The sequence below is a fragment of the Rhopilema esculentum genome, chromosome 18 (genome assembly GCF_057945365.1).
Source record: "Rhopilema esculentum isolate cy_ngs chromosome 18, ASM5794536v1, whole genome shotgun sequence".
Taxonomy (NCBI): Eukaryota; Metazoa; Cnidaria; class Scyphozoa; order Rhizostomeae; family Rhizostomatidae; genus Rhopilema; species Rhopilema esculentum.
In genome coordinates, this window is record NC_142832.1 from 753057 (window position 1) to 769074 (window position 16018).

Below are 16018 nucleotides of genomic sequence, written 5' to 3' on the forward strand. Positions count from 1 at the left end.
TTGGGTGGTGTTCATGAGTTTTGGAAATTATGTCGTAGATTGACTTGACAACTTCTACCAGTTTTGCTAATGTTGTTGCGTGTTTCTTGGGCAAAGACAACGATCCGATAGTATGTCCACTAACATGAAATGAAGCCTTGCATTCTTCGTCATAGCAAATTGAGCATATGTGGCGACGATTGTAACAACACGATCCTTTAAAGTTACATGTAGGCGATTGAAAACGATTGAAATCGCGGCAAATATTAGCTGGGCAGTTCTTCGTAAGGAGCTTGAGGCAATGTTGCTTGAAATGCCCTTTTCCTTTACAATATGTACAATCGAACATTGTAGCGTATTCGGCAAAATCGTCGAAAACAAGAAATAGAGCGACGGTTGACCAGAAATCTTTTGAGGGTACTCCACCAGTTGTAACAGGGGTTAGACTTTCTCTAAAACCCTTGTCACTTCGAGTAGTCAACGAATTGAGAGTGAAGACAAAAAGCGAGCGACTCGTGTTGAGGTTAATCACTGACTGAATTACTAAACAAAAGACTAAGTGTTATATACAAACGAAAGCGAGGTTAGCGTAATAATTATGTATGTTAATTAATGGCATATGATCCTACTACACCTCAACAGAGCCACAAAAAGTGGTAAAAGAGTATGCAAATATTTGTTTTTTTCCTGGGGGGGGGGGGGGTTAAGTTAATAATAGCCTTTAAATTGGTAGCAAACTAAACTAGTTTGTAGGGGGCCGAACCCCGGGAATTATTCAGGGGGTCAAGCACCTCAGAAAGAGGCCATTTTTTCAAAAGTTTATTTTCCGAGATTTGGGCCGTCGCCGATGTCCTTGCAACCTGTTCTATCCCCCCAAGATGTAAGAGGCATTCCATTACAGCATGATTACAGTACAAGGTCCCCCCCCCACCCTCACAAGAAGCTGCCACATTTTCTTTCTTCAATCCCATGCGGCATTGCGTATCAACTTTCTGTGCAGAACAAAGATGGCTACAAAACAAATCGTTCGTGTGCTTCTGGTATTTGCTGTTTGCAGCATTTTTAGTCAAGGTATAAAATCAAGAATGTTTTCGATGTTATTGAAAGATCCTTTCGTTTTAGATTCATCGGCACGATCGCCTTTGCTTAAGTTTTATTTCTTGGCACCCTATTTTCATCGGCGAAGGTGAAGGATCCGGTTCGGATAATCCGATTAACCTCGTGTCATACACGTCAAGGAGTTTTTTTGACTACATCAACGGATCACAGGTCGCCTAGGGTCAGGGAACGCTCTCCTAGAAATATGACATCAAGCAAAACATGGTAGCTCTCCGGATTGTTGTGTATATGTAGAGGAAGGGAAAAGAAACTTTGATGATATAAAGTTTTCCCCGTTTACACCAGATGTTTATTCCTTGATTGCTATGTCAGCTACGAAGTATTCCTGAGATTTGCTGTGTAGGGTTGCCAGATGGGCTTTTTCAGGCCAAATTTTTTTATTTTGGCCTTTTTCAGAGTTAAATTGCCTGGAAAATTTGTTTTTGGCCTACTACTTCAGTTTGGTAATTGTGAACTCTTACAGAAGAGTAAACCCAAACATCATACACTGGGTAAACCCAAATATCGAATATTATCATCTAACCTAATAATTAGCAAAGGAATTTTTTGAAGGACAAAGTTTCTCAGTTTAGGTATTATTTGATTTTGACAAGGTGTATGGGTGGAAACATATACAACGCTTATAGGCAGTGTATTTTTGGGAAATTTTTAATTTTGCCTTTTTATGCCCATTTTAGCCCGAGTTGTTCACCCCTCTGGGTTTTTTTATAAATCCTTTTTTACAAATCTTTTCAATGTCAATAAGCAGAATCTATTAATGCTAAGAAAAGAAAACAGAAATACAATGTAAGGACAGAAACATGAGAAAAAACATAACTTAATACAATTTTTTCGCCCTGCATAATTTTCGTCAGTTCACAAGAACTTGCAAACTATCATAAACATATTGCCTGAAACAAATGCAAAGAGACTGGCACTCTAGAAAAACCAGTGCCATGAACCTGATTTTACGCCGACATTAGTTTTTGATCCATCTCACACCTTTTGCAAATAGAATTAATTCATGCAAAAAAATGTTGCAAACTTGCAGATCATTTATTAACAGTTCTCAGCAAGTCTGTACTAAATGCCGAAAATGTGGGAGTCTGTACTAAATGATGATTGCAAGTATTACACAATGTGAACTGTATATCATCAAAAAATTGAAGATTTTTAACTATCACTGGTTGAAGTAAATGCCAAATTTATGCTTGTTTGATTTTATGATTCATTGAAATCACCTACATAGATTAAAGAAAGTTTAAAACTGTATGACACTGTCAGGAGCATTTAAAATTTCATTTTTTAATCAAAGTCAAAACTTAAAAATGGCTTTGAAAAAAGCAAACATTTGAATATACTGAAGCTTTTTGTCAGACACTGTTCTAAAACTTCAGAACATAGACCAAAACCTCTGTGCTAGGAAATATATATTCACAGTTGTGGATCGAAATAGGCCAATCAGAAATGCAAGCACATGCCTGTTGATGGAACGATGATCAGGCTTTACCAAAAATCCGAAAGATGTCACCATGATTATAGTTTTTTGCACAATCTAGGTTTTTCAGTTAATGCTGCCTGATACTGTTGTGTTTTACTGGTTGTTTTTTATCTGCAATTCTTGTTCATCATTAGTTTCATTCACAACATTCACAACAATTACAGGAATGTGCCCTCCAATTAAAATAATGCAGGGTACAACCCTACATTTGGGAGTAAAAGGCTTTTGTTAATTTTCTATTTGTTAATTTTACATTTGGGAGTAAAAGGCTTTTGATAATTTTCTATTGTGGCTGGAGCATTTCGAAGTTTTTACCAAATTTCTGGTAAAAGTGCGATTATTAGAATTAAGAGAACAGGTGCTCAAAATATCATAATATTTTGTCTATGAAATGACAGTTTGCCTTCAAAAGGAAGTGATGGGACAGTCAATTCTACCATGTATAACACACACCCTTAAACAAAGGTGATAATAGCTTGAAAAAGGTGTGTTTTATACATAGTTTCTGGTATTTATACATAGAATATGGTATTTAAAAACATAATTTCCCTCTAGTTAACACTAATAGGCATTGAAAATCCCTTTACCTCCAGGGACATAACAGCTAAATATAGTAACAACCAGAGAGAAAGAGAGAGAGTTGTTTTAACTGATGCCTGATCAGCAGCTTGAAGCTTAGTCACATGAAGTTCAGAGTAGCAACTTAGAACCATTCTGTTCTATGCACCAAAAGCGTATACATAAAAATGTGCTACTCAGCCAAAGATCTAACACAACACATGCTTTATGGTAACTGATAATTATCCCATAAATTTTTTGGGGTTGTTCTGATCTATTAAAATGTTGTTAAACTTTGTTTTTTAGGTGTTCATGTGGCAAAAGAGATTTATAACTATACACCATGTGGCACAGATTTTTTATGCTTCAACTTACAAAGAATAAATGGAAAAAATACAAATACAAACAATTTAACCATCAAATTCAATTTGTATGGTGATTGTGTTGAAGACAAAATATTACAGCCATGCTATTGGGATTCAGAAATCTATTTGTATAAATGCAAAAATGAAAAAGTTGTCTTGTGCACCCTGAAAGATCTAGTTTATTGTGAAGTTAAGGTCACTATTCATGTTTTTATGAAAAAGAGCAGAAAAGAAGAGTTTAATCAGACATTCGTTCGATTAATTGCGTCAGATGGTATGTGTTATTTTCTTTTATATTCAAATTATGTGAACTTAATCAATCACTTTGACTCAATTATAAATGATATGTTCATACAATTTTGTCATGCTAGATATCTTCAGAGCTCAATGAAACATAGCTCTTTAAAAGCTCAAGACATTCTATTTCATGCCTCTAAATAGAACTGCCTCGAGAGCATTTTTGAGAGGAATGCAAAATGTTGCAAAAAGCAGTAGCAAAAGTAGAAAGTGGCTACTTTTTGGCATTGATAAATGGGATTGAGCCCCCATAGCACTGCACCCCTTGGCCTTTGGTATGATATATTGTGTGGTATTTATTTGTATACAGCACCATGTGAACAAGTCTCAGGTCATATCTACACACACGTTTTCATAATTTTGGGATTTCTTCATAATGAACATTAACCAAATGTTTTGCGTCCAAGCGGAAATGATGCATTTTAAGCACCTTTCTGGGCAAGGCCTGATTCATCAATCGTTTTTTAACTTCTCTTTTTCATACGTTTTTTTCTTGGTGACTATGTTTTGATCCCATTGGAGATAGAAAACAATTTTAATACAGGATTGACATATGTAAAAACTCTGAGTTCAAAATAATATATCAATCGCAATGGTAAAGCCATTTTAAGCACATGTACTTTGCAGTTACTGTACTCTTAATTATCTAAATGATAGCACATGTTAATGACCCATAGTCACAACTTTATTTGTGGCTTTATGTGTGTTTCACCCATTACTCATCACTTAGGCGGCCCAAATGAAACCACTCAGAAAAGATGAATGGGTGACTTTAGGTTTCTGCATTCTGAGAAAAGTCATTGAATCACAGAAGCAAAAACACTGACTTATAAATGCTCATAGCATATATTCATAGCAAGTTATTACAACCATAATTTTATTCAAGAACTGCAATATCTTTTTCAATATTGATATAACAAGGGAAAATTTCTGGATCTAAGGAACTGCTCAACAAACTCATGTAGTGACTAGCTTTCTGTTTTATTGAAAGCCTTTTTCTTGTAAAGTATTTCTTTTAAAGCAAATTTTCAATGACTGATTGATGGTAAAAGATTTATTCACATTAATTGGTAAAAGATTTATTCACATTAAAATAGTTCAAGTCTCTTCGCTTTTATTATAATGCAAATCTTACTTTATAGTCCCAGAATCTGCTCTCAGGATAAATTCTGTTGAAGCAAACCCTATGTCAAGCGACAAGATTAAAGTGTTATGGTCCAGACCAGACTGTAAAAACATGGAGTATAGTTATGTTTTAAACTATACTGCTTCATCAGGTACTTGGATAAAAAAGGTGAGTTTTACGATATTTTAATACCAATTTTAGTTTGCTTGATTATAATTATTGATCTGTTCTTGAGTATTAATGGTTAAAAAATTAATTAAGGCAATCTTGCAGAGCAGTACTCAATTGACAAAGTGGTCCAAGTAAGCAAATAAAACTTCAAAGATTGTGATTGTGACCAAGAAGTCTAAGACCTTCTTTTTAAGTACTGTTTTGCAAAAGGGCCTAAGCTTTTCATCTTTGAAGTGGGTCTTATGATATCGATTTCAGCCAGGCTTTGCATGATTTGCTCAATGATTTAATGACAATTGCTCAACATGGTCTATTACCAGTATATTACCAACATATTGGAAATATATTACCAATTATAGTTTGTTTCATATAAGAACACTTATGACAATCTGTTTCTGAAGAGCAATATGTTATAAAGGGTAAATGGTGATCAATGCCCTCTAAAGTTATTTTGAAAAATGATGATTCTAATATGAAACTACTAGTTTGATAGTAATTAAAATTCATGTGCAAAGAAGGGTTCATGGTGTCAAGAGCCCCTGATGTTCTGACCCCTTCCCACAAGAATTCCCTCTGCTGGACTTATTTTGATGTTGACTGGAGGATTAATATACTGAAAGTAGTGCTCAAGGCTGAAATTAAAATTGATTCAAAGAATAAATAATTATTGCTGTTAGCATTGGGATAACTATGAATATGATTACCTTTTCATTATTCAGGAGACTTTGTTTGACATGCCAGAAGACAACACCAGTTTGTCACAAGACATCAAGTCTCTCAAGCCATTCACAGAATACCAAACATGTGTTGCACCACATGTGAAATTTAGGAGAAATATTCAGCAGTATACTTGTGTATCTACACGCACTCCCGAAGCAGGTATTTATGTACAATTTAATATTTGGCTAAGTGATGAACAATTTTTTTAAATTTTGACCTTGTAGTCTGAAAGAACACAATGAAATACCTGGCAAGGTATAAATCAGTTTTATCTGTTTGAAACTGACTGAGAGCATTATAGTAGACAAGATTTGATAAGGGGTTGGATCCCATTTTTTTCAAAGTATGCCCCTTAAATATTTGTCCAAAGATGCATAGGAATTTTTGTGGTGGGGGACAGGAAAGTCCATTACATTTTCACGCTGCTGAGCAAAGCGTGACTGCAATGAAAGCAAAAATATTTTATTGCATATATTTAAACGGGTTATGCAAGTATATAGGGCGTGGTCTCCCACAGTTTTCTTTAGGGCATAGTCCCAAACCTGGTGGGTACCAAGCCAAGATAACAGTAATTCGTTAGCAAAACCGGAATATCTCGACCATTAAGCACTTCTTAGTGTTTCGCTTTTTCTGAGTTCCTTTGAATTTAGCTTTGAATGTTCATTTCATTCTGCCAAGCGTTTATCCAATCGCACGGTACCCGATTTTGTGGACTCATAGAAGGTCCCTTTTTATGTACAACGTAATTCTTGTTCGCATTGCATACAGTATCAGTTTAAGATCATTTACCAATGATTAATGCAAGGGTAAGATCTTTTACTTTGCAAGCAAATGGGCGTCACGTTCCCTTGTTATCGATTGATATTCTTTGTATAACGCCATATGCACCTAACTTTATCACAAAGCTATTTTTTGCAGTGCCCTCGATTGCTCCTGTAATCGTAAAAAGCACGCCGGTACCTACAAAAAAGCAAAAATGGAAATGCAAAATTGAATGGAAGGTAAGAATGATACAGATGTAAGAGTATTAATAAGAATGGCTTCAAAAAAAAGCAAACATTTTGAGTCATGCTTTAGCTTTTTAGAGTATAAAATGTCAGAACATAGATCAAAACACTACGCTAGGAATTATATATACCCAGTTGTGGATCGAAATAGGCCAATCAGAAACGCGAGCACATGACTGTTGAGGTTGACCAATCAGTGCCACTTGCCTATTGAAAATGTTACCAATAGAGTCCTAAGGTGAAAACGAACTCCTTCTGTCTACACTTCTGTCTACACTTAATCTTAATTATGACTAAAAATGTTTGCTTTTTTTAAAGTCATTTTTGAATTTTTGTACCTCGGAAAGATTGTTTGTATTAATAAGCATATTGTTGCAGAGAAGGATGATTATGTTTCAAGTCAGAAAGGCAGGCAATTTCTAGATATATAAAAGGCTGTCGGGATCTGGTTATCAGGCAATACGAACATTAACTTCCCGGTTCTGGGGCCTTCTGATTTCATTCTAATTTATATTGAAATGATTTTTCCTCTAGTTGATTTTGGAGCCTAGAATGAAAGTATATCGACTCGTTTTGCTAATATTATAATATTGCTGAAACCAATGTTAGTACACTAGGGGCAATGCCACTAGGGGTCTGTTAGACTCCTTCAAAAGTCCTGCTCGTTGGGCAGATGAGCATCAAATAACAAATTTTAGGGGGTGAAATAAACAGGGGTGGGTATTTTTCATAAATTTTGTAAAATGGGGGGAGTCAAAATAACGTGACCCGGTAGGAATTATCAGCTTACCAGTGCATTTTGTTTCTGGTTGATTTTTTTTATGAAGTTCAAGTCACTAATATGGAAGGTTGATAATTAAATGAGGAAAGGTCCTTTATAACTTTCTTAATCTAGGGGAGGGGGTTGGTCATTAGAAAATGCTATCGAGGGTGAACAATTTCACAGTATGCAAATTGACCCCCTCTACAATTAAGCACAGAAGAGTAAAGTTTAAAAGTGAGGTCGAGGAAGGTTTAAGAGTGAGGTCGAGGAAGGTTTGAGAGTGAGGTCGAGGAAGGTTTAAGAGTGAGGTCGAGGAAGGTTTAAGAGTGAGGTCGAGGAAGGTTTAAGAGTGAGGTCGAGGAAGGTTGAAAAGTGAGGTCGAGGAAGGTTTGAGAGTGAGGTCGAGGAAGGTTTAAAAGTGAGGTCGAGGAAGGTTTAAGAGTGAGGTCGAGGAAGGTTTGAGAGTGAGGTCGAGGAAGGTTTAAGAGTGAGGTCGAGGAAGGTTTGAGAGTGAGGTCGAGGAAGGTTTGAGAGTGAGGTCGAGGAAGGTTTGAGAGTGAGGTCGAGGAAGGTTTAAGAGTGAGGTCGAGGAAGGTTTAAAAGTGAGGTCGAGGAAGGTTTAAGAGTGAGGTCGAGGAAGGTTTAAAAGTGAGGTCGAGGAAGGTTTAAGAGTGAGGTCGAGGAAGGTTTAAAAGTGAGGTCGAGGAAAGTTTAAGAGTGAGGTCGAGGAAGGTTTAAAAGTGAGGTCGAGGAAAGTTTAAGAGTGAGGTCGAGGAAGGTTTAAAAGAGAGGTCGAGGAAAGTTTAAGAGTGAGGTCGAGGAAGGTTTAAAAGTGAGGTCGAGGAAGGTTTAAGAGTGAGGTCGAGGAAGGTTTAAAAGTGAGGTCGAGGAAGGTTTAAGAGTGAGGTCGAGGAAGGTTTAAGAGTGAGGTCGAGGAAGGTTTAAAAGTGAGGTCGAGGAAAGTTTAAGAGTGAGGTCGAGGAAGGTTTAAAAGTGAGGTCGAGGAAGGTTTAAGAGTGAGGTCGAGGAAGGTTTAAAAGTGAGGTCGAGGAAGGTTTAAAAGTGAGGTCGAGGAAGGTTTAAGAGTGAGGTCGAGGAAGGTTTAAGAGTGAGGTCGAGGAAGGTTTAAAAGTGAGGTCGAGGAAAGTTTAAGAGTGAGGTCGAGGAAGGTTTAAGAGTGAGGTCGAGGAAGGTTTAAAAGTGAGGTCGAGGAAAGTTTAAGAGTGAGGTCGAGGAAGGTTTAAAAGTGAGGTCGAGGAAGGTTTAAGAGTGAGGTCGAGGAAGGTTTAAAAGTGAGGTCGAGGAAGGTTTAAAAGTGAGGTCGAGGAAGGTTTAAAAGTGAGGTCGAGGAAGGTTTAAGAGTGAGGTCGAGGAAGGTTTAAAAGTGAGGTCGAGGAAGGTTTAAAAGTGAGGTCGAGGAAGGTTTAAGAGTGAGGTCGAGGAAGGTTTAAGAGTGAGGTCGAGGAAGGTTTAAAAGTGAGGTCGAGGAAAGTTTAAGAGTGAGGTCGAGGAAGGTTTAAAAGTGAGGTCGAGGAAAGTTTAAGAGTGAGGTCGAGGAAGGTTTAAAAGTGAGGTCGAGGAAGGTTTAAAAGTGAGGTCGAGGAAAGTTTAAGAGTGAGGTCGAGGAAGGTTTAAAAGTGAGGTCGAGGAAGGTTTAAGAGTGAGGTCGAGGAAGGTTTAAAAGTGAGGTCGAGGAAGGTTTAAAAGTGAGGTCGAGGAAGGTTTAAAAGTGAGGTCGAGGAAGGTTTAAAAGTGAGGTCGAGGAAAGTTTAAGAGTGAGGTCGAGGAAGGTTTAAAAGTGAGGTCGAGGAAGGTTTAAAAGTGAGGTCGAGGAAGGTTTAAAAGTGAGGTCGAGGAAGGTTTAAAAGTGAGGTCGAGGAAAGTTTAAGAGTGAGGTCGAGGAAGGTTTAAAAGTGAGGTTGAGGAAGGTTTAAAAGTGAGGTCGAGGAAAGTTTAAGAGTGAGGTCGAGGAAGGTTTAAAAGTGAGGTCGAGGAAGGTTTAAAAGTGAGGTCGAGGAAGGTTTGAGAGTGAGGTCGCTAGCCTTACCCGTATAGAAGAAGCAGACACTATTTCAGCTATCTTTCATCCACCCCAACCTCAATGCAGTAAGAAAGTCAATTCACGTGTCCTCGAGAAAAACGTTCGAGCATTTACTGCCGATTATTTCAAAACATTTATCTGTTTATCTTAATGTTTATATTATGTTACTTTTAAAATTCATTTTAGTCTGTTCCAAGAGAGCAATGCAATGGCATCGTCAACGAAACCATTGTTAAGATTTTTAAGGAAGACGATCGAAATAAGGCATCGAGAGTGATGCGTATACCTATCGACAAATCGTCTTCTTTTGTGGATGAGCTGCTGTCAAGCAAAGGGTATTTCTTGCAACTGGAGATTTGCAATTCTGCTGGATGCACACAAAGCGACCAAAAGTACATTTCAATAAACCTAAAAGGTAATGATTTCAACGTGACTGAAAAAATTAACTGAACTGCAAAGTAGCTGTTAACTCAGATTAATAGATAACTTTTTCCATTTGATTTTTCTAGTTATTCTCCCTTCCTTTCCTTGCAAATTTCATCATTTTGTTAATGAACTCATTTGATTTTTACACTCAGAATACGAAGATCTTAGTATCCTAGTAATCCCAATTTTTATCAGCCTTAGAGTATATTGTCATTGGCCCATTGAATCCATTTGCCCATACTTTTATACTTGCAATTGATTTATTTTATATTTGCTAATTATATTTGCTATTGATTAAAAGTCGCATGTAACCTTTTCTTTCCATGTAATGCAGGAGGAAGTGAAATTGGTAACGGAGTCATTTTTCTTTATTTGCTTGGTGTTCTTGGAATTGGCCTTATTCTCTTCCTTGTTGTTTTTATATTGCTCAAGAGGTAAGCTTTTTATCATTCTGTTTTGTTTGTGCCTATTTACAATAAGTCAGTTTTTCATATCACTAGCATCTAAACTACAGTTGCTCAAAATATTATGATGCTATTGTAGACGTCTCCCTCTAATAAAGGCCCCTCTCTAATAAACGTTGCTGTTTAATAAAAGCCTTAATGAAAACACCACCCTCAAGTCATCGCCTGTATATTTTGCTTCAACATCTATAAAAAATACAAGGCAATTTAAAAGATTTCTTGGTCCTAAACTTGTGTAGTCAATTATCCTTTATATTGAACATGCTCTTCCAGTTTTGTTTAGTACCTAAGTGATTGTAAACATGGCGTCACGCTATTTTTCGTTGCGAAATATAGTCACAGTTTTATTGACCTTGTCGCTTTGTGAAACTGGAATAACCACAAGAGCCTCGAAGAGAAGATATCAAATGTTAGTAGGAGATGAAAAGGTGACTGCTGAAATTAATGAATGAAGATTCAAACGGATTACGATTTATCACTGGAGGCACGTGCCTTTCGCCTAACAGCGAAGCTAAGCTAAGCTGCAAGAATTAAAGCTGATACTGGAAATAACAAAACTGGATATTTTAGGGATCACTGAAACAAATCTTATTAAGGGAAGGGATGAAGAGATTGAGATCGAAGGATATAAGCTATTCAGAAGGGACAGAGAAAGGAACAATGGTGGAGGAATTATTTTTCACTACGCAGAGAATCTGAATATAACTGAACTACAATTACAAGTAGACACAAAAATCGAAGTTGAGACCATGTGGGCAGATCTAGAAATGCATTCTCAAGAAATGGCAGTAACAGCCGTTGACAGACCCCCGGACCAGTTCAATTTTTACGAGGAGTTTGCAAAAAATGAAGAGAAAATTAGGGATAAGAGGACAAATTTGTTAATTATGGATGACCTAAACATTGACATGCTTAAGCAAAACGAAGGATATGCTTAAGCAAAACAAGGATATGCTTAAGCAAAACAAGGATATGCTTAAGCAAAACGAAGGATATGGTAAACAACTGAGACTGTTTATCTACGCACATAACCTTCGAAATATTATAAAAGAACCAACAAGGATAACAGAGGATACAAGAACTTTCAGTGACGTCATATTGATAAATGACAAGGAAAAGATCATAAACGCAGGAGTTCTTGATTCTGGTATATCAGACCATAGGTTAGTCTACTCACTTTTGAAATTCAAACATCCACGACCACCCCCAAAATTTAAGGAAGTAATTAACTGGAAAAAATTGATGAGGTAAAATTCAGAACAGATGCTGAACAAGCACCATGGCACTGCTGTAACATTTTTGAAGAAATAGATGATAATTTGTGGATGACTGAGCAGTTATGTTCAAAGATAGCAAAGGAAAACTTACCAAAGAGAACAGTAAAAATAAGATCAAGAAATCTCCCTTGGATAAATAGCTGTATCAGAAAACTCATGAATCAGCGCTTTAAACAACTATTAAAGTTGAATAGAACACAAGATCAACATGATAGAGATGAGTATAAGAAACTGCGAAATAAGGTAAGCAGAGAGCTCAAGACTGCAGAAGCAAACTATTGGAAAGGAAATTAGAAGAAATCTCAAAAGGAAGCTCCGATTTCTGGAAGACGATAAGAACAATCACAAAAACTGAGAAATCAAAAAAGAAAAGGATAGGTCCCATAAAAAATGAATCTGGGATATTGGTGTATGGTGACAAAAGGAAAGCAGAAACAAGAATGAGTTTTTTGCTACTGTAGGAGAAAACCTAACAGCAAGTCTAACGCCTGTAGCTAAGGTGCCTGTTGAGTATATCCACAGAGTCACACCAACGATAAATCAACTAGAGATAACGAATGAAATGTTCACAGAAAAAATGAGTAAACTGAACCCCAAGAAAATCAGTGGACCTGATGGGATAACAACGAAAGAGCTGAAGATTGCTGCACAAGAGCTTAGTTATAGCACAGCAAATATATGTAGAATTAGGTACATGCAAGGAGAATAACCTAGTAGTTGGAAGGAGGGGAAGGTGAAGTCTGCATTTAAAAGCGGGCAAGCATCAGACAGGGGAAATTACAAAACTTTGACTATGCTGTCTGTACCCAGCAAGGTATTTGAAGCTGTGATATGTGATCAACTCGACAGTGAGGTAGAAAAGACAAGACGCAAAAATCAATGACCATATAAAAAGAGGACGTCAACAGAATCAGTCTTGCTCCACTTGAGTGAAAATGGAGAGATCATGTGACAGAAGGAGAGGTATTAGGTGTACTCTTTTTGGATTTTAGCAAGACGTTTGATTCTGTGAACAACGACATATTGAAGCAGAAAATGATTGCAGCAGGGATAACAGGAGGATTGTACAACTAAATTGAAATTTACCTAGAAGGAAGAAAGCAATATGTAGAAATTGATGACGTAAAGTCAGAAATGAGAGCAGTAAAGTATGGTGTCCCACAAGGATCGTTATTGGGCCCTAGACTATTCTCTATCTATATAAATGATATAGCTGATAGTGTCAACAATGGGGAAGTGCATTTGTATGCAGATGACATCACCGCAAGCGTCACATCAAATCAGTAGATGATTGCACAAACAAGCTGAATCTGCTGGCAAGAGAAATAAGCAAATGGTGCCAAGAAAATAAGATGGTATGAAAACTGGAGCTATGATAATCAACAGAAAGAAGTTTACGGGCCCCTTATTACCAATATCAATTGGAGATAATATCATTGAATATAAGGAGAACAGTAAACTCCTAGAAGTGAATATTAACAACAAACTAAACTGGGACACACATATAGATAAGGTGTACAAGCAATTCTCACAAAAGTTTTCCATGCTGAAAAAAGTCAAATTCCTGCCAACAAAAGTGCTATAGAAGATTTATTTTAAAACTGTAATACCAACAGCCACATATGCAATGACTGTATTGGGAACATGCACAAGAAGCAAGTTCCAGAAAGTTGAGAGTCAGCATATAAGAGCAGCAAATTGATAAAGAACATTCCAAGAACGGTTGACTCAAACAATGTTTTAGAGATGGCAAGCTGGAACAACTTGGGATATATGTACAACAAAATGATAGCAACAGAGATGTACAAGGTCATAAAAGGAGTGGGAGAACATCCATTGAAGGATCATTTCATAATGTCTCCGTACAAAAAGGACAGACTACAAGTAAATACTTTGAGTTTTAGAGGGCCGGTGCTATGGAATGCTCTGCCGGATCTGTAAAGAACGCTAAGAGCATTCAAAATTTCAAATATGAATTAAAACATAAGGCAATAACGGAACTGAAAACAACAACTTTCATCAAAGGAACCTCAGTCACAAGAAGCAAGGATTTGAAAAATAATGTATATTATTAATAATTTTAACCCTAAAGATGTCACATGGATTAGGATAGTAGTAATTTAAAACAAAGAAACTGTATGAACAGTGTAAACTTGTTCCTAATTTTACCATGATTTTAGTTATGTAAATATTCTGATTTTGCAGGTCCACATCAGCCACCTTGAGGCTGCCACTTTTCAACCTGCATTAACAAATAAATTATGTAATGAAATGAAATGATGATTCTATTTCTGATCCTTGCATTAGTATTTTGAAAATCTTATTACTTTTGTGATAACCTTTTTGCAAACAAAATAATATCCAGTGATAATGAACTTTAATGAAGCTTGGACGCTGCATCTAGGAGAAGTAGGCAAACCTTGCAGTGCCTGTCTTCTTAATTCTATTTCTTTTTCTCTTGCTCTGCCATCAGATAGTACGCCTAAACTTTTTCAGTTAAAACTGTAATAAGTCTAATGATCTTATCATAATTTTTTGACATTTGAGTTTGATAAGGGAAGCGTCCTTAACCAACAATTGGTATCCTAATAGTTTATTTCCTACAACCTTTAACAAATAGGTAAAACATTTTGATATTTGTTTTGCTCCTGTCCTTTTGTAGATTTTATAATCATAATCTTAATATTATCTTCATTATGTGCTCACTTTAAAGAACAAATTGTTTTCTCTCGTAATTTCTATTACCAGGCTTTCCAAGATGGGGCAGGGGGTAGGTTGCGCCAAGCCCCGAGCTAAGAGGGGCTATACAAAGTTATAACAAACAATAACAACAACAATAACAATCACAGATTTGATGTCTTCATCACGGGCAAAATCTTTCTTTTGACCTCAGAACAGCTCTCGGCGGGCCTGTCTTTAACAAACTAAATTTGTTTCCCAGGAAGAAAACAAAAGTGTCATCGGAGAATCAGCCCGTCTTTGTCGAATGCCCTGCTGATGTAAGTACAGATTGTTCACTTTGATCCAGCTTTTTATTGTTTTAATTACCTTCTTTGTTTTCTTATTTTTGGAGCTTGCTATTAAACACACAGATAGGCATAACTCGGCAAAGATTTGCGAAGAGATCCTGTGATTAAATTAAAGCACAACCGGCATGCTTAGCGGCAGCTGTCTTGAGAAATTGACTGTGTTTTGTATTTCTATGCAGATTGATTTGATTTGCTTGTGATGTCATATATACATGCAACGCGCGCTTCACGTCATTGAGGGGGAATGAGGCTAGGTGACCACGGGTGACATGAGAAGAGTCTCTCTTTCTGGTACCAACAAAACCTTCCTTTCGGAGTTTGTAAACAAAACTCATTACAGAGTTCAGGTTCATTTTCAGGTTCAGGTTCAGGCTCATTTTATTTTAAATTCCACAACATACATTTCCACAAAATACTAATGAAAATGCAGCAACATCAAATATCAAACAATAACTATAACAATAAGATATGGAACACAAATTATCTGTGGGATATGTATGTATGGGGAATTATTTAAAGGAGGAGCTCTCTCAGTAGCAAAGCTAGTCGAGAAGAGAGGCCCCCCTATAGTATACATTAAAATATTTCAGCACTTCAAAGATATCAAATAAATAATAAGAAAATGAAACTCCGATTTATGTAAGTGGGAAGTGGAAAACAGGGTGAAAAATTTCAAGCATTAGCTGTTAATGTTTTTGCAAGCAGATATGACTTCAATTTATAACGAAAGCAAACCAATGATACAGATTCTTTGATGTCAGTAGAAATGATATTCCACGATGCAGCCTCAGAAAAACGGACAGATCTTAAACCATATTGAAGGGTGTTTTTTTGAGTTAAGAAAATGTCGTTCTTAGCAGCCTTTCGAGTATCATATTGATGAATAGACTTGATTGATTCAAAGTACGAATGAAGGCAGACAGGCGATATCCTATTGATACATTCATAGACAAAGGATAGAAGTTTAATTAAAACAAGTCTTGTTATTTTAAGATTTTTAAGTCAGAGAAATGGGAGAGTCATTGCAGATAACTACAGGCAAAATCAGTGGAAAAGCTGCCATTCTAGGCAACATTGCGCAAAGGTGCTCATGGGTAGCACAAAAGTGTCAATGAAGTGTGCTGCATAGTTAAAAACGTCCAAGGTTATTAATACCATGGCTATATAGTTTATCATAGGTTTCCCGTAAACAATAT

The 16018-nt window shown here is 36.6% G+C and overlaps 1 protein-coding gene across 3 annotated transcripts in view; it reads left to right on the plus strand.

The window, feature by feature from the left end:
• The first annotated feature begins 903 nt into the window (after positions 1-903).
• The window catches only part of LOC135696578 (uncharacterized), a 28001-nt gene continuing 12886 nt past the window's right edge, over positions 904-16018 (plus strand). For all 3 annotated transcript variants that reach the window (XR_010517371.2, XR_016144859.1, XM_065216014.2), the window contains exons 1-8: positions 904-1050; positions 3443-3775; positions 4941-5092; positions 5815-5974; positions 6734-6816; positions 9813-10041; positions 10387-10486; positions 14735-14792. Coding sequence is in view for 1 of the 3 variants with exons in the window: in XM_065216014.2 (XP_065072086.2) it covers positions 987-1050; positions 3443-3775; positions 4941-5092; positions 5815-5974; positions 6734-6816; positions 9813-10041; positions 10387-10486; positions 14735-14792 (1179 nt within the window). In the remaining 2 variants the exon portion in view is untranslated. The remainder of the gene's footprint in view (positions 1051-3442; positions 3776-4940; positions 5093-5814; positions 5975-6733; positions 6817-9812; positions 10042-10386; positions 10487-14734; positions 14793-16018) is intronic.